The sequence below is a fragment of the Rhinolophus hipposideros genome (genome assembly GCF_964194185.1).
Source record: "Rhinolophus hipposideros genome assembly, chromosome: 5".
NCBI classification, from domain to species: Eukaryota; Metazoa; Chordata; class Mammalia; order Chiroptera; family Rhinolophidae; genus Rhinolophus; species Rhinolophus hipposideros.
In genome coordinates this window covers 44,711,510-44,738,815 of record NC_138051.1, presented here as the reverse complement: position 1 = coordinate 44,738,815, position 27,306 = coordinate 44,711,510, and the positions used below count along the sequence as shown (strand labels likewise).

At 34.1% G+C, this 27,306-nt stretch overlaps 1 protein-coding gene across 1 annotated transcript in view; it reads left to right on the top strand.

The window, feature by feature from the left end:
- FAM227B (family with sequence similarity 227 member B) overlaps positions 1-27,306 on the top strand; it is a gene marked incomplete at its 5' end in the record, with an annotated part of 186,650 nt that overhangs the window by 19,986 nt on the left and 139,358 nt on the right. The window contains 3 exons of the mRNA XM_081049965.1: positions 2,776-2,877; positions 4,306-4,432; positions 10,383-10,520. Of these exons, the coding sequence (XP_080906091.1) occupies positions 2,776-2,877; positions 4,306-4,432; positions 10,383-10,520 (367 nt within the window). The remainder of the gene's footprint in view (positions 1-2,775; positions 2,878-4,305; positions 4,433-10,382; positions 10,521-27,306) is intronic.

The following is a 27,306-nucleotide window of genomic DNA, read 5'->3' as shown; positions in this document are numbered from 1 at the left end:
CATGTTTCAGCATGCCGACTCTAAAACTTATTTCTGTAATTATTATATGATTAATGTAACAGCAAATTTATTGCCTATGATTTTAGTGGTAGCTTGATCTAGTAGAAAAGAAATGCTGTACTTGAGCCCAGACGTTAAATCCCAAAATTTAAATCTGGTGTTCCCAGTAGTTAGTGTGAGACTTTGAGCTAGTCAAAAAAAGAATCTCTGAGCTTCTCTTCTCTTATCTCTGAAAAAAAAAACAAAAACAGGTAATAAATAACATATATCCTACTGTTTTCCTACGGTTATTGTGTATACCAAAAGTGATATGAATAAGAAGACACCTAGTAAACCAAAATGCTATATAAATGTAATATGGGATTCAATATAATAGAGTTAAGAGATCTAGTTTTCAAAAATACGTATATATAATGGAATATTACTTGGCCATAAGAAATGATGAAATATTGCCATTTGCGACAACATGGATGAATCTTGAGATTATCATGCTAAGCGAAATAAGTCAGGTAGAAAATGTCAAGAACCATATGATTTCACTGATATGTGGGTATAAAACTGAAAGCAACAAACCAACAATACAAACAGGAAGAAAAACTCAAGACACAGACAACAGTTTAGTGGTTACCAGAGGGCAAGGAGGCCAGGGGGTTGTAAAAGAGGGAAAAGGGTGTCAAATATATAGTGATGGAAAGAGAACTGACTCTGGGTGATGAACACACAATGCAACATATAGATGATGTGTTATAGAAATGTACACTTGAAACCTGTATAATTGTTCTAACCAATGTCATCCCAATAAATTTAATACTTTTTTTTAAAGGTAATGGCTGAAAGTGAAAATAAACATTCTTAAAGGCAAAAACAAACAAAAAAAAGTTCATCCGCTTAGTAAACGATGTGAACTTTAATAGTTATTTCTCTCTCTAAGTCATTCATAAAACTAAAAAAAATTACCTACCTTGTATGTTTATTGAGGGTGTCAAATGAGAATATATAAAGTTGGTTTATATAGAACTAGGTATACAGTTTAGGTATGCAGTATATATATGCAGTAAGTGTTTGATGGATACATTTGTTATTATTATTATTATTATTATTATTTAGATAGAACACAATGTTCTTCTCAAACTAGTCAAAAAAATTGAAGAGGAGGGAACACTTCCTAACTCATTCTGTGAGGCCAGCATTACCCTGATAATAAAGCAAAAATACTACAAGAAACAAAATCAACAAACCAATATCCTCTTTAATGAATACTGATGCAAAAATCCTCAACAAAATAACTAGTAAAACCGAATTCAGCAGCATATTATAAAGATTATACTCTCTGAATAGTATGACTTAGTCCTAGAATAAAGTATGATTTAACATACATTAAACAGCTTGATCTAATGGATATGTCAATAACCTGAATACTCAACAACTGCAGGATACATTTTCTTTTCAAGCATACCAAAACATTTACAAAAATGACCCTACCTTTTTGCTACTCTGTTTCCTGTGGAGGTATATATTGTGTGGACACTTTGAATTGTACTGCTTAAAGACATATTCTGGAACTTTCTGTTTGGGTAAATTTCTTTTTTTCATACCTGTTAAATGTAGATTGTGTAGTTGAAACATGCTAACTTTGTGACTAGTAAGTTACATATAAAAAACTCATTTAATTCTCACACAATCCTGTATCTTAGAACCACTTCCTGCTTACATAAGTGATCAAGAATTGCTAACTATTAACATAATCATTATTTTTGCTGTTATCTCCTTCCATAAATACAAAAGTATGAGAGCTGTATTGGAAGTGAGGAAACCTAAATTCTAGACTAGCTCTCAATGACTTAACAGTATAACCTTAAATGATTCTCTTAATCTTCAAGTACTAGTGCAATCACTAAAATACAGGGACTTAATGTAGGTGATATTTAACTTCCATTTTAAGTCTAAGATCCTATGCATTTATGAATCCCAGCTTGTTTGGCTTGCTAATTTCATAGAAGACTACCAGTAATTTGATAATTTTTGGTGTTTATTACCAAAATGTATTAATGCCAGTGTGCTTCTACAATTGACATCATAAATGAAATTGGACTCTTTAATTCATCTTTATTGCTTAATTCATTGATTTTGACTCTAATTCATGTCTTCATTGCTTAATAGAGCAAGAATTCAAGGGCTACATTAGGACTTTAATATTGACATTATCTGTAGATTTCTTCCTTCTTGCAACATGCTTTGTTTTTAGTATAACTATCATGTCACGATTTTACTAGTTTTATCCATGGCGGTTTCATCCCAGTAATTGCTTTACTTTCATACTGAGTTACTGATAATGAAAGAATTAGAGTGCATATAGAACAATAGAAGGTAACTAAGTCATTGATTTCCTTCTGCGTGGAAACTACTGTGCAAGAACCATCATTAATTTATCAAACATTTTGTGTTTTATATGTGCCAGGCACTGTATTGATGGTCTGCAATACAAAATTGGACAAAACGTGACCCTTGTCCTTATTTAATTTTAAGATACTACTTTAAGATATGTATATATTATTGACATTTAGCAGATGAAGAAACTAGGACTTAATTAACTTGCCCACGGAAATGCAGCTAATGTAATTCAGGGTTGCATGATGCCAAAACCCATGCTCATTCCACTATAGCAACTGATCTACCCTTTAAGAATAGATCAAATTACTGACATTATGCAAACAAATTCCAATTTTAAATTGTAATATTAATGATGTTAATTCCATACATGTTTTATTTTTTAAGGCTGACAAAGAAAATCAAGATTCCTTGTTTGATAGAATTTCAGAAAGTTATGTGACGCTTTTCATGAGCATACCTCTAAGTCGAAAAGATGCATTCTTTCAGGTAAACACAGAAATTAACTGGTCATGCTAATTATATTTAGAGCTGATGAAATTTAAAAAAAATAGTTATTTTATTTAAAAACATCTGAGAACATATTTTGTTACTTTGAAAGCAAAATTTCTTGAAATTAAGTAATGATAATATTTTAAAAGTCATGTCCTCCCCCCTCAGAATATTGTATTACCTTGACTCAAAGTCTTACAGAATCTCCTTAGTGTGCTATAGGTATTTTGTTTGCATATTAATAATTTGAAAACTATTGGCTTGTTCTGTGTATATTCTTGTTCTATATATTTACCTACAAAATTATTTATCAATTTTCTTTTATGTTATAATGTACCCTTTGATCTAAGAGGACTTGAAAAGTTCATGTTATGCCTGAGGAATAAGCACTGTTACAGTAAAGAACAGTGGATAAATTTATGAATCAATGTTTGTTTTACTTTTCTGTTATATTAACTAATGAATAGAGTTGATTAAAATAATTTATGTTCTTAAGTAATGTGAAGTGAAGATGTGTAGGAATTTCACTGGATATTTTAAAATTTAAATATCTAGCATTTCAAAGCAGAAGTCACATTCAAATACTTCATTATATTGACATCTATAAATCTGAAATACATATGTATTTTGGAGTCAGTAAATGTTTTCATGGGTAAAAAAACTCTAAAATAAAAATAATTCAATGTCCTTCACAATGAAATCATAAAACTAATTTGCCAAATATTTATGTTCAGTCTTGACCTATCTTAGTCATATACATACCATGTCGCAGAAGGAAGTGAATGGTAGACTGGAAATGAGACCTGGCTTCATGTCCAGAATCTGCTACTAATTACCAGGGGGATCTTGTCAAGACATTCAGCCCCTCAGTTCCACAGCTTGTCTGTCAGATGAAGAGGTTGATCAGATCCATGAGTCACAAATTGTTGTTTTGTAGAAAACAATGGTGTTCTCAAAGATAGACTAGAACTTTCTCTGCTAATATTGATTTTTTTTCTTATTTGCAGAAAAAGTTAATGGTTAGGATTTTTGGTAATTGCATTGTCCAGAGATGACAAAACACTAGTTTCTCCCACCTATAATCTTTCATCTAGTTGTTGTCTAGCCTACCTACATGGTTTGAGGAAATAAAGCATGCTTTAATACTGGGCTTTTCAGGATAAGACTGGAAAATGAAGGAAGGCACAGTTGCATATCCCCCATTCTCCAATTTCTAGTCCTACATCTATGGTCCATATATTTTCCCCTGGGATGGATATGTCTGTCGATATATGTTGTATTTTTAACCTTTCTCAAATCATGACTTTATTTGAGGAAAATCATAAAAGGGACATGTGTAATTCACAAACTTAATAATAATTTCTTTGACAGTTGAGGTATGTTATATGAAATATGAAATTATTCTACTATGACTATTTTTGGTAGGTGTATCCTGAATGTTTGTCACAAGCTATCTATGCAACATTCCAAGAAGCATTTCCAGAATCCAATAATCTCTTTAATGATGAATTTAAAGAAGACCTAGGGAATAATATTTTTCTTTGGTTGTCAGGTAAGGCTATGTCATTTAAATATTGATTATTATTTTGGTACCTAAAACTTTTGGATTTTGTTTGCTCTGGTAAACAAAAATTGGTAGTTTTTTGCCTTACAACACATGCAATATTAGTGCCTCTGTTTTATTTTATATTTAAATTGTTTTTATTTTATTTTTTCCCTGTGATTTTTGTTTTATTTTCAATTACAGTTGACCTTCAATATTCGATTATATTGGTTACAGTTGTACAGCATAGGGTTAGGCATTTATGAAATTACTCTAGTACCCACTAGGCAATATACATAGTTATTACAATATTATTCTATATTCCCTATGCTGTACTTTGCATCCCCTTGACAAATTTTTTATTGGTATACAAAAATACAACCAATTTCTGAATATTGATTTTGTATCCTGCTACTTTACTAAATTTCTTTATCAACTCTAATAGTTTTTTGGTGAAATCTTTAAGGTTCTCTCTATATAGTATCATGTCTATACTCTCTATATAGTATCAGTATGCAAATAATGACAGTTTTACTTTTTCCTTTCCAATTTGAATGTCTTTTATTTCTTGTCTAATTGCTGTGGCTAGAACTTCCAATACTATGTTCAATAAAAGTAGTGAAAGTGAACACCCTTGTCTTGTTCCTGATCTTAAGTGCAACACTTTTAGCTTTTTCCCCTTGAGTATGATGTAGGCTGTGGGTTTTTCATATATGGCCTTCATTATGTTGAGGTATGTTTCCTCTATTCCCACTTTGCTGAGAGTTTTTATTATAAATCAATGCTGGGTTTTCTCAAACTCTTTTTCTGCATCTATTGATAGGATCATATGGTTTTCATCATTTTATTTATGTGGTATATCACGTTAATTGATTTGTAGATATTAAACCAACCTTACATCCCAGGAATAAATCCCACTTGATCATGGTGTATAATATTTTTAATGTATGCTGAACTCAGTTTGCTAGTAGTTTGTTGAGGATTTTGTGCATCTTTGTTCATCAAGGATATTGGCATATAATTTTCCTTTTTTGTAATGTCTTTGTTTGGCTTTGGAATCAGGGTACTGATGGCCTTGTAAAATGAGGTTGGGAGCCTTCCATTCTCCTGAATTTTTTGAAATAACTTGAGAAGGATAGGTGTTAATCCTCTTTGAATGCTTGGTAAAATTCACCTGTGAAGCCATTTGGTCCAGGACTTTTGTTTGTTGGGAGTTTTTTAATTACTGATTTGATTTCATTAGTAGTAATTGGTCTATTCAGATTATCTGTTTCTTCTTGATTCAGTCTTGGAAGATTGTATGCTTCTAGAAATTTATCCATTTCTTCTACATTGTCCATTTGTTGGCATATAATTGCTCATAGTGTTTTCTTATTTTTTTTTTCATTTCTGTGGTGTTGATTGTCATTTCTCCTCTTTCATTTCTGATTTTATTTATTTGGGTCCTCTGTCTTTTTTTCCTGATAAATCTGGCTAATGGTTTGTTAATTTTGTTTATCTTTTCAAAGAACCAGCTTTTGATTTTGCTGATTTTTTTATATTGCTATTTAAACTCTATTTGATTTGTTTCTACTCTGATCTTTATTATTTCCTTCCTTCTAGTTACTTTGGGCTTTGTTTGCTGTTCTTTTCTAGTTCCTTTAGGTACAATTTTAGACTGTTTATTTGAAAATTTTCTACTTTCTTTAGATAGGCCTGCATTGTTATGAATTTCCCTCTTAAGACTGCTTTCTTTGTGTTCCATAGATTTGGTGTTATTGTGTTTTCGTTTTCATTGTCTTAAGGTATCTTTTGAATTCTTCCTTGATCTCATTGTTAACCCATTCATTGTGTAGTAGCATGTTATTTAGCCTCCATGTGTTTCTGTGTTTTTCAGTTTTTTCTTCTAATTGATTTCTAGTTTCATATCACTGTAGTCAGAAAAGATGCTTGATATGATTTCAAATCTCTTAAATTTGTGACCTAATATGTAGTCTGTTTTGGAAAATGTTCTGTGTGAACTTGAAAAGAATGTATATTCTGCTGCTTTGGGGTGAAATGCTCTAAATATATCAATGAAATCCATATGGTCTAATGTGTCATTTAAGGCCACTGTTTCCTTGTTGATTTTCTGTCTGGAAAATGTATGCTTTGATGTCAGTGGGGTGTTAAAGTTCCCTACTCTGACTATATTACTGTCAATTTCTCCCTTTATGTTGGTTAATTTGCTTTATGTATTTAGGTGCTCCTATATTGTGCACATAAATGTTTACAAAGGTTATATCCTCTTATTAGATTGATCCCTTTATCATTATGAAATGTCCTTCTTTGTGTAGTCCTTCTAAGTGTAGTCTTTGTTTTAAAGTCTATTTTGTCTGATATATGTATTGCTACCCCTCCTTTTCTTCCCCATTCCTTTGGCATGAAATATCTTTTTCCATCCTTTTACTTTTAGTCTGTATGTGTCTTTCAATCTGAAGTAGGTCTTTTGTAGACAGCATATGCATATATATGGGTCTTGTTTTCTTTTCCATTCAGCTACCCTATGTCTTTTGATTGGAGCATTTAATCCATTTACATTTAAAGTAATTGTTGATAGGTACATAATTATTACCATTTCATTATTCATATACTTAATTTTCTTTTATTTGTTTGTTTTTCCCTTCTTCTTAAAGAAGTCTCTTTAACATTTCTTATAATACTGGCTTGGTGGTAATGAATTCCTTTAGCTTTTTCTTGTCTTGGAAGCTCTTTATTTCTTTCAATTTTAAAAGATAGCCTTGCTGGGTCGAGTTGTCTTGGTAGTAGGCCCTTTCTTTTCATCACTTTAAATATTTCCTGCCACTCCCTTCTGGCCTGCAATGTTTCTGTTGAGAAATCAGCTGACAGTCTTATGGGAGCTCGCTTGTAGGTAACTAACTGCTTATCTCTTGCTGCTTTTAAGAGTCTCTCTTTGTATTTAACCTTTGGCATTTGAATTATGATGTGTATTGGTATGGGCCTTTTTGGGGTTCATCTTGTTTGGGACTCTCTGTACTTCCTGGGCTTGTATGTCTATCTCCTTTACCATATTAGGGGAGTTTTCCATCATTATTTCTTCAAATAGTTTCTCAATTCCTTGCTCTCTCTCTTTTCCTTCTGATAGCCCTATAATGTGAATGTTGCTACACTTTATGTTATCGCAGAAGTCTCTTAAACTATCCTCATAGTTGGATTCTTTTTTATTTCTTTTTGCTGTTCTGATTGGGTGTTTTCTGCTATGTTATCTTCTAAATCACTGATTCAATCCTCTGCTTCATCTAATCTACTGTTGATTCCCTCGAATATATTCTTCATTTTAGTTATTGTATTCATATTTCTGATGGCTCTTTTTTTATGTTTTCTATCTCTTGGTTGAAGTTCTCACTGAGATCATTGAGCACCCTTATAACCAGTGTTTTGAACTCTGTATCTGTTAGCTTGCTTGTCTCCATTTTGTTTAGTACTTTTTCTGGAGTTTTGTGCTGTTCTTTCATTTGGGACATGTTTCTTTATCTCCTCAGTCTGCTGCCTCCCTGTGTTTGTTTCCATGTATTAGGTAAAATGCTATGAGTCCTGGGCTTAGTAGAGTGGCCTTATGTAGTGGCTGTTCTGTGGTGTCCAGTGGCACAGTCTCAGTGGTCTCCTGAGCTGGGTGCTCCAGGTATGTCCCTTGTGTGGATTGTATGTACCCTCCTGTTGTAGTTGAGGCTCAGTTGCTGTTTGCATGTCAGTGGGAATAACTGACCCTTAGGCTGATTGATTGTGAGAACTGGCCATGACTATAGTGGAGGAGCTGTTGTTCAGGGCTTGACTCTATGGAGTAGGATTTGCATTAGCAGGACTATGGTCTGCTAATAACCTGCCCTTTGGTTATGTCTTTTGTGGAGGTGGTTGAGTGGTGCTCTGGTGTGGTCTGAGGCTGGCCACCAGGTGTGCTGGTTCTGGGGCCTCTGGGGAGGGCCAAGGTCAGCTGCTGCGTATTCCCTGACTGCATCTTCCTGGTATGAGCTGTAATGTGATCTGCAGGTGATTGCCTCATGTGCTTGGCTTGGAGGTGCCTGGGAGAAGTTAAGCTGCAAACTGAGGCCAGCTGCTGTTAGTGCTGGGCTTGGGGCTGCTTAGCAAGAGGTATGGGGCACACCAAGGCCAGATGCTGCTTGTTTGGTGTTTGTGAACCTTGGAGTGATTTTAGGAAAGTATACAGCATGAGCCACGACAGGCCATTTGTATGGAAAAGCCACTGGAAGAGGCTTGGGTGGGCTTGTAAGTTGGGTGCAGCAGAGTCTCAGGGAATCACCAGAGCAGGGTAAAAGGTGTTAGCAAGGTTAATGGAGACTCAGTCTGGGTTGGGGAGAGCTCAATAAAGGAAAAGTGCCTTCTGCCAGCACATCTGTCTGGAAGAAAGCTGCCTGTGGGGACAAAGCCCCAAAAAACAGTTTCCAGGCTCTCGGCCTCACAATAGAAAGGTGCTGGCTCAGGTAGTAAATGGCCATCAACTGTGATCAGATGGCCAGCAGCTGTGGCTAATTGGCCGTCAGCTGTAACCCGTAAGCCATTGGCCACTAATATAATGGTTGTGGCTACGCTAGCAAGAAGAATGGGGGCTAGTAAGAAGATGGTGGCTGTCAAGCGCGGACTGCTGTTAGGCAGATTTTGTAGATCCTGCTTCCTGTGTCTCCAGCCCAGCCGCCAGAGAGAATATATTGGTTTTACTCCCCTACTTATGGCTCCATGGGTGTTCCTTTTTGGCCTTACCATGTCCTGCATTCTTATGTGGGGAGCGAGACCAGAGACCCCGCAGGCCGCCCCGCCAGACACCCCGCATGACACTGCCCCTCCGGTCCTCACCCTGCATCCAGACAGTTCATTCCCCCCCCCCCCACCTTATGTCTCTGGCACCTTTTGAACTGCTGCTGAAGTGAGAGAGTCTGTCAGAGAGTAAGTTCATGTAAGGGTCCTTTGGGAGGAGCTCTTGGGACTCTAGCAGCCCTCTATCTCTCTCAGCCATAATTCCTCTGGTTTTCAAAAACAGAAGTTATGGGAAGTTCTCTTCTTGGCACTCGAACCCTGGGCTAGGAAGCCTGGTGTGGGGCTGGGACCCGTTGCTCCTCGTGTGGGTACCTGTTAGCTGAGAGAGCCCTTTCAATTTTTAACCACCAAACATGGGTATGGGATCCACCCCATCTGTGCCCCTCCTACCAGTCTCTATGTGGCTTCTTCTGTATATCCTTAATTATAGTACTTCAGCTAGACTTCCCAGCAATTCTCGATGGATGTCGGGACAGAGCCAGGAGAGCAGTTTCCAGGCTCTTGACCTTACTTGGAAAGGTGCTGGCTTGGGTAGTAGATGGCCATCAGCTTTGACTAGTTGGCCATCAGTTGTAACCAGTTAGCCATTAGCCACTAATATAACTGCCATGGCTACACTGGCAGGTTGGTTGGTTGGCAGAGAAGCATGGACTGTGGCTAGAAAGGTGGGTTAGTTGGCAGAGAAGTGGATAGCAGATTGCGCCTCCTGTTTCCTGTCTCCAACCCAGCTGCCAGTGAGAATATAGTATCTATGGCTCTGTTGGTGTTCCTTTTTGGCCTCACCATATCCTGCATTCTTGTGCAGGGAGTGGGACCAGAGACCCTGCATGACAATGGTAGTTCTGTAGTTTAATTGTAATTTTGATATGATCATGGGTGAAGGGTAGCACAGACTTTTACCTACTTTGGCATCATGATTGGCAGCAACCTGAACACCAACTTTTCAGCTCTTTTCTAATTCAGTGTTTTATATATTAAGACTTTAACATTTCTATGTAGAAGTTTACTCATTTGAAGTTTGAGACTGACAATACTTATAGGACAGCTGTGAGAATGAAATGTAAAATACTGGTAACAATGCTTTGCCAAATTAAAAAGATATTTTCAAGATCCTAATTTCTTTGGTTAAATATAAATTTTTTGTTAACAGGTTTAAAACCTCAAAAAGGCTTTTGGACCCACTGGAAATTGAAAGACCTCTCCACAACAACTATACATGGTGCTAAGAAAGTACCTTTAAACTCTGTAAAGGATAGAATTGCAAGAAGTCAAGAACGCATATCAAATTGTAAGTAAATTTATTATAAACTACAGAATGAAATAGATAGCCAAAATCAAGTGTGCTAAGTTATTTATTTATCAAAATTTTCTAATGATTTATTCTTTGGTGAGAGTCTTACAACAACATTTGATTTGTAGATTGGTGTTACAGTAGTTTGAATATTGCATTACATTTTAGTTTTTCATTATAAAAATATGTGTTTAAGTCCTTTTCTGACTTTGCCTAATATTATATTCTCATGTTTTATTTTTAGGAACTTTTCACTCATACTACAAATATTCTTTCTTTTTAGCTAAATTGCTTACTGGTAAATAATGTGTTTTATACCACTAGATAAGTTTTAAAAATTTTTTTCAGTAAATTTAAATAATGTTTTCTTTAGAGTTTCAGTTTTGTGTCATGTTTGTCAAGACCTAATATTATGAAACTACTTATTTTTTCTAATACTTTCTCTATTTTCATGTTTTATTTAACATTTTAATTCATTTAGAATTTATTTTATTATGACAAAGGTAGTTGTATTTCAATATTTTGTTTTTTTCCAATTGCTCATTTGTTAAATAGTAACTTACAGGCTACTTGAAATACCAATTCACTTGGATATATTTTTGTATTCGCTTCTGTTCCTTGAGCTACATACCAAATTCCTGCACCAGGATGAAACTTCTCAGTTACTCTATATTAATAAGCTCTATAAGGCAAATTTATTTCTCTCTTGTTTATACCATATTTTCAATACAAAACATAGTTCTGGTGCACAGGCCTCATTTCTGACCCATTAAATCAGAATCTCAGGTAGCCTTTTAAAAGCTACCCAGATGATTTCAAAGTTCAGGCAAAGTTAAGAACCATTAAAGTAGAGAGAAATACCTTTTCAAACTTTTCCTAGATGTAGACCAGGGGAAGGAGGGTCTAACCTATTCAACCTACTCTTCTGAAAACTATTCTTTAGTTAATTTCTGATTCTAAAATTATTTAAGTAGTTGATTACTGCTCTTCAGATTGTGCTGTGATTTTTCCCATTCTTATCCCCATAGATATCATCCTATCTGATTTCTATCTTTTAGTAGTGACATGACCTTTCTTGTTTGCTGTTACCCTGGGTTTTCCAGAACTTCATACATAGTTGTTATTTTGAGTGGAAAGAATAGTACTCTACTATATTGACCCAGTCTTGCATATCTGTGTTTACTTCCCACTCTCACAGGTGCATAACAACTTGGCTAAACATAAAATTAAGAAGTTTGGGGGAAGCTCTTTATTTTGTTAAAATTTTAACTTACAGAAAGTGACAAGAATACCATCAGGAACTCCCATATATCCCTGATCCACCAACTGTTTAAATTTTACCCTGTTTGTTTTATCATTCTCTCTCTCCTTTTTTCATATAAGCATTTAAAGCTATGAATTTCTCTAAGTACTGTTTTAGCTACATTCCACAAATTTTGATATGTTGTATGTTCATTATCATTTAATTCAAAATATTTTCTAATTTTCAGTATAATTTCTATTTTGACCCATGGGTTATTTAGAGATGTATCATTTAATTGTCAAATATTTGGGGCTTTTCTATTTCTGGAGCTTTTCATCTTATAGTCACTGATTTCTAATTTAAAAATATTGTGGTCTGAGAATATAATCTGCAATCTTTTGCAATGTATTGAGACTTGATTGATGGTCCAGTTCATGGTCTATCTTGGTCACATTTCATGTATGCTTGATAAAAATGTACATTCTGCAGTTGTTTTATAAATCTCAATTAGATCAAGATGTTTGATAACTTTGTTCAGATCTTCAGTACCAAGAATTAGCAAACTATAGCTTGGGGAGCAAATCTGGCCTGTAGCATATGTCCTGTGAGCTAGGAATGATTTTTACATTTTAAAGGGTTGTGAAAAAAATAAAACAAAACAAAATAAAGAATATACTACAGCGACTACATGTGGCCTGCAAAGCCTAAAATATCAATTATCTGACCCTTAATAGAAAAAGGTTGGTAACTTCGATTCCATATCCTTACTGATATTTGATTTAATTGTTCTGTTAATTACTGAAAGGGGATGTGAAAATCTCCAACAATAATTGTGGAATTATTTTTCCTTTTAGTTCTGTTGATTTTTGCTTTATGTATTTTTAAGTTATTGAGCACATACACTTTCATTATTATGCTTTCCCTTTAATCATTAGGAAATGTTCCTTTATATCTATGATAATTCTTCTTTCTCTTGAGTTTTGTTTCTTTTCTATTTTGTTTGATATAATATGCCCATTTCAGTTTTCTTCTACTTGTGGTTTATAAGGTGTATCTTATCATTTCCCATCTTTTTACTTACAACCTATTTGTATTTTTATGTTTAAAGTGTACTTCTTATAAACAATCTATAGTTGAGTCTTGTTTTTTATTTAGACTGACAATTGCTTCCTTTCATTGGAGTGCTTACTTCATTTATATTCAATATAACTATTGATATGGTTGGATTTATTTTTGCCTTGTTCCTATTTTTTTTTTTCAGTTTATCTTATCCGATTTTTGTTCTTCAGTTCCCCTTTCCTGTCTGCTGTTTGGTTAATCAAATATTTTTAGTATTCCATTTTAATTACTCTATTGGCTATTTGCCTATACCTCTTTGTAATTTTTGAGGTTGTCTTAATGATTACAAAATGCATCCTTAAAATATCAAAATTTACTTAAAGTTAATATTGTCCTATTTCACTAAAAATGTAGGAACTTGGAACAGTATAGTTACACATACTTCCTCTTTGTCCCTTATGCTCTTGTTGCCGTATATATATGTATGTATATATATATGTATATATATGTATGTATATATATATATATATATATACTTCTCTAAGCACTGTCACATATATGTATATATGACTAGCTACATGAATAATAGCTTCACATTAAATAATGTTATGATTTTTGCTTCAAATAACTGCATTGTTTATTTCAGCTTTATCGAGGTCTAATTGATGTAGAGTAAGCTACATATATTGAAATGTAAAATGTGGTGAGTTAACATGTGTTTAAGCCTGTAAAATCATCACAACTTTCAGGATAGGAAACATATCCACCATCCCAAACGTTCCTCATGCTTTTTTCTAATTTCTCCCTCCCATTCAGTCTAATTTGTCATTTTTTCCCCCAATATAGCTTGTGCTTTTCTGTGTCTTATTTAAGAAATTTTGTGTAACCCAATTTCACCAAGATTGTCTCCTATATTTTCTTCAGAGTATAATTTTATAGTTTATAGTTGTAACTCTTACATTTAGGTCTCTAATTCATTTTGAGTAATTTTTGCAAATTATAGGAAGTAAACATTGAGGGTCATTTATTTGCATATTGTTCAGCACCATCTGTTGAAAAGATTTCCTTTGTCTATTAAATTGTCTTGGAAACTGTCAAAGAATCAGTTGACCATATGTATGTTGGTCTATGTCTGTACTCTGTATACTGTTCCACTGATACCAATACCAAAATACCTTGATAATTGTGGTTTATAATATATCTTGAAGTGAGGTACTATATGTCCTCCAACTTTGTTGTTCTTTTAAAAAATTATTTTGACACTTCTAGATATTTTTAAATTTCCATATAAATTTTAAAATATGCTTATCCGTTTTTAAAGTATATACTCTTGAATTTTGAATCTATAGGTCAGTTCAGGGAATATTGACATCTTAACAATATTGAGTTTTCCAATCCATGAACATGGAATATCTCCACGTTTATTTAGAGCTTATTTTCTTTTTCTTAAAATTTATTGGAGTGACAATGGTCGACAAAACTACATAGGTTTCAAGTGTACAACTCTATAATACGTCATCTATATATTGTATTATGTGTTCACACCCAGAATCAGTTCTCCTTCTATCACCATATATTTGATCCCCTTTACCCTCTTCTATTATCTCTTCTCCCCCCTTACTCTCCAATAACTACTAAACTGCTGTCTGTGTCTATAAGCTTTTTTGTTTCTTTATTTGTTTGTCTTGTTCCTTTGTTGCTTTCAGTTTTATATTCCACATGTGAGTGAAGTCATATGGTTCTCAACTTTTTCTGTCTGACTTATTTCACTTAGCGTAATAAACTCAAGATCCATCCATTTTGTTGCAAATGGCACTATTTCTTCTTTTCTTATGGCCAAGTAGCATTCCACTGTGTATATATACCACATCTTCTTCATCCAATAATCTATCAAAACAACACTTTAGTTGTTTCTAAGTCTTGGCCACCATAAATAATGCTGCAATTAACATTGGTGTATATATATCTTTATGGATAAATGTTTTCAGATTTTTTCGGTAGATGCTCAGGAGAGGGATTGCTGGGTCATGTGGTAATTCTATTCTTAATTTTTTGAAGAACCTCCATACTGTTTTCCATCGCAGCTGTACCAATACCCTTCTTAGTATCGTACCCCCTACTCTGTGTATAGGAGGTTTCCCATCTGGCTGTCTGGAACATGAGCTTTATGGGAGCCCCAAGCATTGTTCTGCTTCCTACTTCCTTTGGTTCTTTACCAGCATCAAGCAAAAATTCAAGGGTAACTCTCTGAATATCTCCAGAATGCCCTCTGTGTGTATCTGTCTTCTCTTTATTCTGCTGACTTACAAATTTTAGCTTGCCGTGGCCTTCCTGAATGCTAAATTTTATTTTCTTAGCTCAGCAAACCAAGTGGGTTCCGTTGGATTTCCACCACTTGCACTAGGGCCTGCAAATTCTTTTTTAGAGACAAAAAGATGAGACAATTGAAGAGCTCCTTCATTTGTTTCTCTTGGAGATTCCTGTCCTGTGCTGTCTGTTATCCAGCACATGAAAACCATTGTTTCATATATTTTGTTCATTTTTTTAAATTGTTTGACAAAGAAAAGTAAATCCAGTCCCTGTTATCTCCTCTAGCTACTATTAAGATTTTTCTCTTTATCCTTGGTATTCAGCAGTTTGTCCATGATGTGCTGGTGTACTTTTATTCGCGTTCATCATACTTTGGGGATCATTAAGCTTATTAAATTTGTAGTTTTATGTCTTTTACTAAATTGGGGATTTTTTAATCATTATTTCTTCAAATAAGTTCTGTTCTGTTTCTCTCTGAGACTCCAATTTAACACGTATTGCATTGCTTAACATTGTCCACAGCTCACTGGGACTTTGTTAGTTTTTTCAGTCTTTTTTCTCTGTGTTCTTTAGATTGTGTAATTTCTATTTATTTCACCTCAAGTTCACTTATTCTTTCGTCTGTGTTCTACAGTCTACTCTTTTTTTTTAAATAAAAAATTTTAAAATCTACAATCTACTTTTAAGCCCAATAAATGAATATTTCATTTCATACATTGTGCTTTTCAGTTAAGAATTTCCACTTGATCCCTTTTTATAGTTTCCATTTCTATTCTGAGGTTCTCTTCCTCCGTTATGATTGTATTTTCCTTTAAGTCTTCACACATATTTAAAAGAGCTGCTTTAAAGTCCTTGTGTAATAATTCCAACATTTGGATAACTTTGAGATGGATTTCCATTGGCTATTTTGTTCCTGACTGTGTGTTACTATTCCTTGTTTCTTTCCATGTCTGGTAATTTATAATGTATTCTGGGAATTTTGAATGCTACTTTGAGGTAACTCTGGATTCTGTCACCTTCCACTGAATAATGTTAGTTTTTCTTCAAGCAGGCTGTTACTTCAACTGAACTCAAAGTCCAAATGGTATGTCTTCTGTGGTGGTCAGCCACTGAGATCTCCCCTCAGTACTTTTAGCCATCCAGCTATTCCTTTTTGACTACCCTCCAAAAGCTCCCTTTTCACCCCATGCATGAATAAATTCAAATACCAGGCACAAGTTTAAATAGAAATTACAATATGCAGATTTGAGGCTTCCCTCTTTGTAGACAATTTCTACCACTCCCTCATTTTTCAGCCTTCTGGCAGTCTCAAATCAGTAATATTTCTACTTTCTGTTTGAATTCCATCTACCTACCTGCCACGTAGACTAAGATGTACCATCAGCCAAAAAGTTGCAGCTGCACGAACACAAACTACATTTACCACAGATTGGTTTCCTATTCCAAAGTTCACCTTCCCTCCAGTTTCTGCCTCCTTTTGGTCATTCCCCAGTATCTTCAAGTGGTTGTGTTTTGGGTTTTTTTAAAAATATTTTCAAGAATTTTTAACTTTTATTTGTGGTAAAGTCAGACTGATGTAAATTAAATATCTTATTTAAATATTGAACTTATTTTCCAATTTAAATATCAAATTCTCAAATCACATTTTCCCATAAAACTAGAAATGTTGCTTCATTATCTTCTATTATTTGATCTAGTACATAAATCTAAAGCCAACCTATTTTTTTTCTTTCTTTGTAGCTAATTTACGAATTTTGTTACTTTTTCTTTTTTGTTTAGAATATCCAATATTTTTAAATTGGTCTTTAAGATTGAAAAATGTCACTGGAATGTGTATTGATATTAATGACAAGTTTCATAAGTTTTTTCAAATGCCAAAATTTAGTTAGAATTTTTGGATTTCCCTAAGCTCTGTCACAGACCTAGTAAAGGTCTTAGCCAAATATTTCAAGTGAGACATAGAAATTTATATGGCCAGACTAGGGAGGGCAGAAAGTGCCACTGTTTTAGATATTTAAGCAAAAAGTTTCGTTCCACTGTTGGAATGACATGCCCTGACATGCGGAAATACAACCTCAAGAGAAAGTTTTCTTATCATGTTTTCACATGATAAGCTATGACAGACGAAGTGTTGTCTTCTGCTGCAGCATAAAAACTGAATATGCATATAGAATTCAATTAAATAAATAAGAAAAAGGCCACTACAAGCTACTCGTTCACTAAATGTATAAACCAGTTTTTTATTAAGGAGTGAAAACTGAAATGGCTCTGGCAGTTAGGCTGAAAACAAAACGTCAAAGTCCTTAGGAAAGAGCACAGTTTTCTACATTATGTGTTAGCCCTGTCAGGAGCTTACCATTCTACCAGGCAGCCCTGTATTTGCTAAATAAGTTTCTGCAAGTGAGGATGTGGATCTGTCAGGACGTCCTCCTGTGTACTTTCCCATGATGTGGTAAAGTATATTATCAAAAACTTTAAAAATGTTGGTCCCACTTCATAGGTTTCAGACATAATATCAATTTTTATATTTACCCTCTGGTGCTGATGCAGATTTTCCTATTTATGTGTTTCACAATTATTTAACTGAGAGTTGGGCGATAGATCAAAGTGGCTATGTTTATCCCATTACCTTACACAGGGATGTCCTGTTTGGACTTTTTAAAAAAAATAATTATTATAACTTATTCAAACATACAGGAAAGGAAAGTATAGAGAACATTTCCGACACATAACAAGTATTTGTATTTTGCCATATTTGCTTTTCAAGCCTTTTAATGACAGATCTTTCATAGTATTCCTAAGTCTGTCCCTCCCTCCCCAGAGGTAATGACTATACTGAAATTTGTGGGCATCCTTTCTTTCTATAAAATATAATATTGTTTTTTTATGTTCTTTACATAGGTAATATATGAAATTGTTTTACATTTCAATATTTAACAATAATTAACATTCCATAATTAAAAATAATCAGATATTAACCAATGTTTTTGACTACCAAAAGGACATATTCAGGTTACTTCATAGTTTGTAGAGACCATAGAAAAAGTCTTTCTCTTCTTCTAGGAAATACTACTTAGGAGCTTTTATCTCAAGTACATTTATTCCAGGTATTCCTTATTTATATGTTGTTTCATGGTAGTCTTGGTTTTTTCAAAGTTATTATTTCAGTATCCATTTCATGCAATCTAAAATGAAGAAATTTTCTAGGTGCTGAACTACCATGCATGAAAGAGGTTTAATAAGGTATTGCTAATGAAATGATCATTTTCATTTGAAAAACATAAAAATTATATCTGCTCCTATCACACTCGATTTTTATATTAATGGAAAATCTTTGTAAAATGTATCCTATACTTTATCCATAAATATTTTTAAAATCTTTTCATATTTGATTCTAAAACATGACTAGATTTTTTTGTTTGTGGATGAGCTCATCTAAGTCTGGGGGGTGGGCAAGTTAGAGGTTTAATGAGTATTTCTTTTCATATGCTGCTCAAAATTAAATTTTAACAATTTATGTTTAACATGGGAAAATCTTCAATTTGAAGTACATACTTCATGAAGTGTGTTAACTTACTAGAGCCTTATTAGTAATATTCTTATATGGTAGGTCAGTTTATTATCACTTATAAAATGAAGAAACTGAAGTATAAGAAAATTTAGTAACTTGCCCAAGATCACATAACTGATAAGTGGTGGATATGAATTCAAATTCAATAAATTATGGCCTTAGAGTCTGAACTCTTAACCACCTCACATACTGCTTCTCAGTCATTTAATTTTATAGGCTTGTACATATATTAAGGCTTAAAATTTTCATCTTAGGATAAGAATAATAATTTATGGGAATTACATAACCTTAATCCTTCATTCATGGCTAATACAAATGAGTTTTTAGATTCTTTCCTGGGATCAAATTTTAATAGGTGAGAAGGAAGGAGGAAAGATGTTAGTTAGTAGAAATGCCAAAAAAGGAACAGAAGACTTGGGGGTTGGGGGGGACTCACTTGTTTTACAATTTTGTATATGGACTACTCTAGAAATAGTGAGCAGTGGTTTGTAGAATTGAAAAATCCACACTCTGAGGCCAAAGTGGTCCAGAGGCACATTGACAGCAAAGGGCTGGAATTTCCAATCCTCTGAAATAAGCTGAGCCTCCATTGTGGAAGCACAAGTCTGCTACATACCATTGTTTTCAGTGGGGGAACTAAAAGGGCAGTTACACCATTTCAAAAAAAGGCAAGGATTGCTTAATGAGGTTTTCTGTTTTTGTTTTCTGTAATTTTTTCTGTAACCCTCTGCTTACATTGCAACTATTAGGGAATCTGTTTAAGGTAGATGTTTGTTTAAATCTATGTGTTGATTTGAGCTTTGAGCCTCTTATATTTCTCCAGAGTCCTAGCCTACTTTTAAAGCTATCTTCTAGGTTTTTATGTTAGTGGTGAGTGATTGCCTCTCCTCCACGTAGCGATTCAGAGATCCAGGCTACTTCCATCTTCTGAAGCCACCATCCTGTAGAACCCGATAGTTATTAAAAGTAATCTGTATCAGGAGAATAAAAGAGGAATAGGTACACACTCTCAAAAGCCTTGGATCAGAAGTTATCCACATCACTTTCCATCATATGCCGTTAGAGAGAACAAGCCATGGCTATACCTAGATGTAAGGAGGGCTAGCAAATAAAACACTATGTCTGGGAAGCTGCTACCTAGTGACAGCTCTGTGCTGTGGAACAGGGAGCATACATTTGGAGGACAGTTAAGTGTCTGTAATACAGACATTCAGTTAAAAAACAGTGCAGTGATCCTTACGCATGAAGTGCTTTTGATATGGCCACTAATAAAATTTGAGCTGTCAAACAAAAATTTGGAGGACTTGCATATTCCAACATCATCTTGAGAGTTTTCCAATACTTAAAGGCTTCCCTGGTAAGTCAGTATTGATATTAACAAATGTGATTTTTTTCATATTGTATAAAGAAGTGTGTCAACATTTAGAAGATCTGCATGACTCACTGAACCAATATTTTCCAAATGACCAATACTTTATATTAAAAATAATCATACATAGATAAAAAAAGTGTGACAGACAAATGGACTTTAGTGCAACAGAGTGCATAAAGCATAGTGCCACAGTTTCAGATTCCACTTGTTACCCACCATTAAGAAACTATAATTTCTCAAGTTTTGGTGTAGTATCAAAGAATATTCATGGTTATATGAAAAAGCTTAAAAAATATATATTATTTTTTCCAACTACATGTGCATTTGATACAAGATTTTCTATTTATATATATGTATATATATGTGTATACACACACACACACACACACACACACACATATGGTTTCAAAAATATCACAACAGAAGAAATTCAGAAGTAGATATTGGAATCCAGCTGTCTTCTACTAAGTCAGATGTTGAAGAGATTTTTAAAATGTGAAACAACGTCACGCCTCAAATTTTTTTCTTGAAACAGTTATTTCTCAAAAAAGATGCTTTTTCTGTTAACATGAAATGGATTTATTACTGTTATTTTTATTAAACAAATAAATGTTTAAGATTTCTCAGTTTTAATTTCTCATTTAAGAAATACTAATAGATACAAAAGCCCACATAAAGTTCTTTGGTGTCTTCAGTTCTTAAGAGTTTAAAAGGGATCTGAGACTGAGAAATTTGAGGACCACTGCCCCACAGGAAAATGCTGTGAGTGGGCTTGACCTATGGCATCTGAGAGCTACCATATCCAGCTTAGTTTCACAGTTTCTATGTTGCTTATCCCCAGGCTGGACTCAGTCATCACAGTGGAGAATCCGCTAAACATAAGACACAAAATTTGTTTACTTAGGATATGTTTGTTTCAGTTTGGAGACTTTTCTATAGTTTCTAATGTTTCCTCAGGTCAGATGTGTTTAACTTACACATAAAAGACCTGAATGTCCTTAGCATGTCATATAATTCCTGGGAACTTTAATTTTCCAGCTTAAAAAAATTAGATGATTAGAATAGACTATTTCTACATTCCCCTTTCCTAACATTTTGTTATTCTATAACTTTTATTCATAAGTGCTGAATAATCTTCCAAAGTGGTTGTTGACTATTGAGGTGGAATTAGCAATAGAGACTGGTGGCTTAGATTTATTATTTTAGAGGTCTTCCCCCTCTTGTTCTCTCTCTCTCTCTCTCTCTCTCTCTCTCTCTCTATATATATATATATACATATATATATATATGTATATATATGTATATATATATATACATATATATATGTATATATATGTATATATATATACATATATATATATGTATATATATGTATATATATGTATATATGTATATATATGTATATATGTATATATATGTATATATATGTATGTGGTTTTTTTTCATATTTTACCCAGTTGTGCCCTTGACCTTCCTGCCTCAGCATCTCTCTCTCTCTCTCTGAATGCTGAGGCAGGAAGGTCAAGGGCAGAACTGGATAAAATATGAAAAATAAAATATATGTGTGTGTGTGTGTGTGTGTGCATATACGTATATAACTTTCAATGAATAAAATAACCTGTGCTCCATGTATACTGCTATCTCAGAATTGCTTCTTCTAATCCAAACATATTTAAAACATAATTTTTCCTTCTTGACATTGGAGATACTTATTGTCATGTGGGGTTAACTTTTCTCCAGAATTTTAAACTAAGAGAACTTTCTGTTTTTGTATTTAATGAAGTAAACAGACAGCAGATAGTTAAAATTTGCCTTCCAAACAAAATGGCATATCTCCTTTTTTAGGACTGGAATGTAAGCAGATATAGAATTTCAGTATCTGGAATGACTCAGTATTTACAAGCCAGCTCCCCTTAACCATGTATTGTTGGATTATTTACAAGGCTAAAGTTTTAATGTTCATTACTCTTATTATGGTACAATACCATATACCCTTTCAAACTCAGATTTGTTTTTAAAACTGTTCTCCCCTAATTTCTAAACCAAATTTTCCTCTTTATCTGGCCTTTAAAGTTAAAACATTAGCATGCTTCACGATTTTTTTTATAAAGTATAGTTTCAACCAGAAGCAATTTAAAAAATCCTTATATTCAGTTAACATGTAGCTTTTAAGTACCTATGTGCACATTACTGCGAGTGGTTCTGTGGGGAGATAAGAAATAAAAAAGAAATGTAGCAGGTACTCATACACAAGTACTAGTTGATATTTAGCTAATGACATGTTCCAGAAATTCTTAAAGTAATAGCCAGATGGATTAGCTAATTAAACTTTAATTTTGCACCTCTGTCATTTTGCTACTTCTTCACTGTTAGTAATGCTTAGAGACAAGTGAAAACTCTTAAGACTTGGAATTAATGTAGCTCTCTGAAAATCAAGCCAGTAAAATCTCAACATTGTGCTTTTCATTATACACTATTGAAAGAAAACCAAAAAATGTGTTAAGGAATGAGGAAACCCACAAACACTAATATGATGGCCAGAGATATAAACTCCCAATGTGGTAGTAATTTAATAAGTTGTATTATTGTATTGTTATTGGTTATATTTTATACTATGTGGAGAAAGACTATGTGAACAGGAGTGGGTAAAGCAACATGTGGCATAGAACAGAGGTAGCTCAAAGAGCCAGAAACTGACAGTGTTTTTACAAAACTATTTTGATCATTGTGAGTTAGACTTCATCAAAATTTGGAGAATATTTTTTTTTAAAACTATTTCACCTCATTTTGCTTTGATGCCATGCTCACGAAGCAACTTTCTAATTACTAATTTAGCTTCCAAGATAATTTTCCATGGTCTGCCACTGGGTGACTGCAAGTGCCTGCCAGTGGTCAGAGGTGCTAGACAGCATAGAAGAGCAATGGTTCTTTTTGCATTATGAAATGCATTAACTATTCTATGGAGTGACATGAAAATGTCATGCTAAGAAGTGAATAACAAGAATGAGAATACTTCTGAAAGATTTAGCCATTGCTTTGATAAAACATTTGCAACTACATTTGTATCTTGCTAAAAATTGGAATAATACTTTGTCATGAGGTGGGCTCGTTATTCTGATATGGAACAGGAATTGGTTTATCCATTCATTCAGTGAATATTTACTGAATGCTTACTCTGTGCCAGACACTGTTAAAGGTGCTTGGGATATGTAAGTGAACAAAACAGAAAGACCCTTTTCCTTGTAAAACTTACAGGCAAGTGAGGAGAAACAGATGATGGGATAAACTTAATGGACTAAGGAAACTTGAAGGTTTGTGTTAAGCAGTGAGAAGATTGGGTAGGTAAGATAGAGCCAATTATTTGACAGCTCTGGATGCTATTTTAAGGAATTGAAACTATATCTAGTAGGCTGTAAGGAGCCAACATGGGTTTTTCAACTGGCAACTGACATAGTCAAAGTTGTGTATTAGGAAGATTAAGGAATTAGGTAGCATCTGAGATGAGGAGGAACTTGAAACAGAAGAATTGTTACGGAACAATTGCTAACATGAGATAACATTTGCTAACAATTGCTAACATTACCTCTAGACGTGAGGTAATGAGGTTGTAGAAGGACCAAGAAAGTTGCATCTGAGATATTGAGAAAGAAGAAGCTAGCTGGGTTTTAGTGATACCGGATAGTCAAAAGGAACTAGAGACAGAAATTAAAGCTGACTAGATTTTGAGCATAAATATTAGAATATTTATCTACTTACATGTACTGTTGACTGGAATATATATTTGGAAAAGCTATCTGAAAATCATTTTTTCAATTTGCATTTTAAAGGAATTTTTTGGTCTAATAATTTCACTTCCTATAACCATATTAAGAAAATAATCAAAATATAAAGAAGCATATACAAAAAAGTTGATAGTTATGTTAGTGAAAAATTTGAAACAACCAAAATAACCAATCATAGAAGATCAATTTAATAAAGAAGAATAAAGTAGAATCCTTCTCATCCAGCCTAGTCAAATTCATTAATTAGTTAATTAATATAAATTTTTTATTAAAATTTTAACAAATTGTTAAATTGATATATACATGCCTTAAATATTTTGTTTATTTCAAAAATAACATACGTTCAGTTGTCAATTTCTGACATGGGGCTATGGCCTTTCCTCTGCATGTGATTCTAATAATTATACTGCCTGTTAAATATTGTCTACAATGTCCAGTTTGAGTTTAAAATGGACTGAGAATTCAATATCTGCCAAGAAATCTAAGTGCATAATTCTACATTTTTATTACTTTTTTCCTTTAGTCTTTTCATACTTAACTTTGTCCTTTGCCACTCCATCAGCTACTTTAAGAACTTCAGCTTCTATTCTGAGTAATATGGAAAACAGTTGCAGTTTTAAACAAAAGAATTGCATTGTTTGAAATATAATTTAACAGAATCACTCTGGCTGCTTTGTTTGAGAATGGACTATAGTGTGTGTATGTGTGTGTGTGTCTCGGGATGCCCTCTGTGCACTTTATACTCCATAATTGTTCCAATGCAAAAACAACTGTAGCTTTGTCTAGTGTTTGCATTTCCTTTTAGCCATAATTGTGAATAGCAAAACTGTGGAGTCATCTAGGAAAACCAGGAATCCAAAAAGGCACTGCAGACTTTAGAATATTACTAAAAAGCATGGAATTAGGTGGGAAGCAACATAGCCCTTTCAGAGTGTTTAAGGAAGAAACAAAGATGAAGAACCAGGAATAGTTCCTAAACAGAACCCTCCACCCACCCCATTTAGCTAATTCGCTTTCAAACGCATAGGCACATTAGAATTCCCTGAGGAGCTTTAAAAATACCATTGCCTGGGCTCCATCCCAGATGTACTAATGCAGTTGGCCTAAGGTGGGGCCTAGGCCTCACTTTAATATTATTAGTTTTTAAACAGACACATAGACCAATGGAATAGAATTGAAAACCTAAAATAAACCCACTTATATATGGGCAGATAATTTTTGACAAAGGAGCCAAAAACATGCAATGGAGAAAAGAAAGCCTCTTTAATAAATGGTGCTGGGAAAATTGGAAAGCCATGTGCAAAAGAATGAAACTTGATTGCTATCTGTCACCATGTACCAAAATTTACTAAAAATTGATCAAAGACCTAAACATAAGACCTGAAACAATAAATTGCATGAAAGAAAACATAGGTACTAAACTTCTGGACCTTGGGTTCAAAGAGCATTTTATGAATTTCACTCCAAAGGCAAGGAAAGTAAAAGCTGAAATAAATGAATGGGATTGTATCAAACTGAAAAGCTTCTGCACAGCAATAGGCCTCATTATTTTTAAAATAATTCCCAGGTAAATCCAGTGTGGACCTAGCAATAAAATCAATTTTCCAAGTCCTTTTAGGTCTTCTTATCCTAAGATGGTCTTGGGCAACTTGTGACTGATTGCCTACACCATCTAGGACAAAACTCTCTACAGCGTGAGAAATTTCAACTGGAATCTATGATTTTATTCTCTTGAGTTAGGGTAGCGGAAGGGCAGATTATCTTCTGGTTAGGTCTAAAAGCAGGGTCATTTCCTTTTTGTGGAGGCAAAGTAATAGTTGTAGTTTTCCAGCTACATTGGGACATCTAACAAGGCACAACTCAAGCTAATAGGTGGTCCAGAATTGTGGGTCAAACCACTTCTCAATTATTCTGTGTGGGAATGGACCATACAGTATCCCTAAAGGAAGGATCAAGAATGTTGTTACAGAGAATATACCTACTTTATCTGCTGACTGGCTCACCACTGAAAACCATGAGTTACTCTTATAAGGCACTAAAGAATCCTGTCTTGTGGCAGTGGCCTTAAAACCATCCAGTTTATGATTTATATTAGGCAGCCTTTAAGATGGCTTCCATTGTCCCTGTTTTCTGGTTTTTATACCTTTGTGTATTTCTCTCCACTTGAGAATAGGCAGAAGTGATGGAACATCACTTTCAAGATTAGGTTATAAAAATACTCTGGCTTCCCTTTTTGGCATGCTCTGTCATTCTCTCTGATTCCTTGCTCTGTGGAAAACAAACCACCATGTTGTAAGTCATTCTGTGAAGAAGACCATGTGATGAGGAAGTGATGTTTCCAGTAAACAACTGGTAATGACCTAGTGGATCCCTCTCCGAGTTGAGCATTGAGATAACAGATGCCTTTAGTCTTATAAGAGTTTCTAACTAGAGACACCTAGCTAAACCATGCCCAGGTTCCTGACCACATAAACTATGAGATAATAAATATTTTCTGTTTTAAGCCACTAAGTTTTAGGATAATGTATTACACAGCAACAGATAACTAATACATAATTAAATTGGTCAGGAGAAAGGCCTGCCATCCTCAAGCTAAATGTTGTTATGCAGCTCACATTCTAATTATTAGAATACAAGTTCTGATGATATGAAAGGAAATAAATTTGTATGAGCTCATAAATTTAATGATGAGGATTTGGAACCACGTAATTATCAGGAATCACATAATAATCAGGAAGTAAAAAGGAAAATATAAGAGGCATCTTCTCAGGTGAGAGTAAAAACAGGGATTCTTAGGAAGAGACTAGAACTCTGTTATTTCTGGCTTCCCGTCAAGTCTCCTCAACTCAAGAGAAAATAAATTTTCTTGACAAACCATTCAAAGTTAGGGGATAAGTGGGAGCACATGTGGCCTGAAGGGACCTCACCTTCATTGACAGCAGCAGCTTCACGGAGTAAATATAGAAGCAGAATAAAGAGTAGCCTGACAACAATGCCAAAACACTTAGACATGAAGTTTTAATGAACTGTTTCATATTAAGGTATGCATTAAGAACTCAAGCCACAGAGACAAATTAATAGATATTCTCTAAAAACTCTGTTTTGTGGTGATCATAGAAATGATGAAGGCCGATAATCATCTGGTATCCATTAATAAGTCCCAGCAGCCTGCATCTGTCCTGATATGTCCTGTGGTATATTCTGATTGACCAGTAACCTCTCATACTGGTCATTAAATATTTTTAATATCATTCCTGTTGATAGTAAAGTTTAGATAAAGTTTTGGTTTTCTTTAGCCGTCTTTCATCTGTGTGTAAAGTTCGACTGTGAGAGGTACAAGATCTCTTGTGTCTTATTCATGCCCAAGGATGTGGCTCTGGGGTAGCGGTGTAAATGACAAACCTTGTACATCTTTCTGATGCATGACTTTTACTCAATGGTGTGGA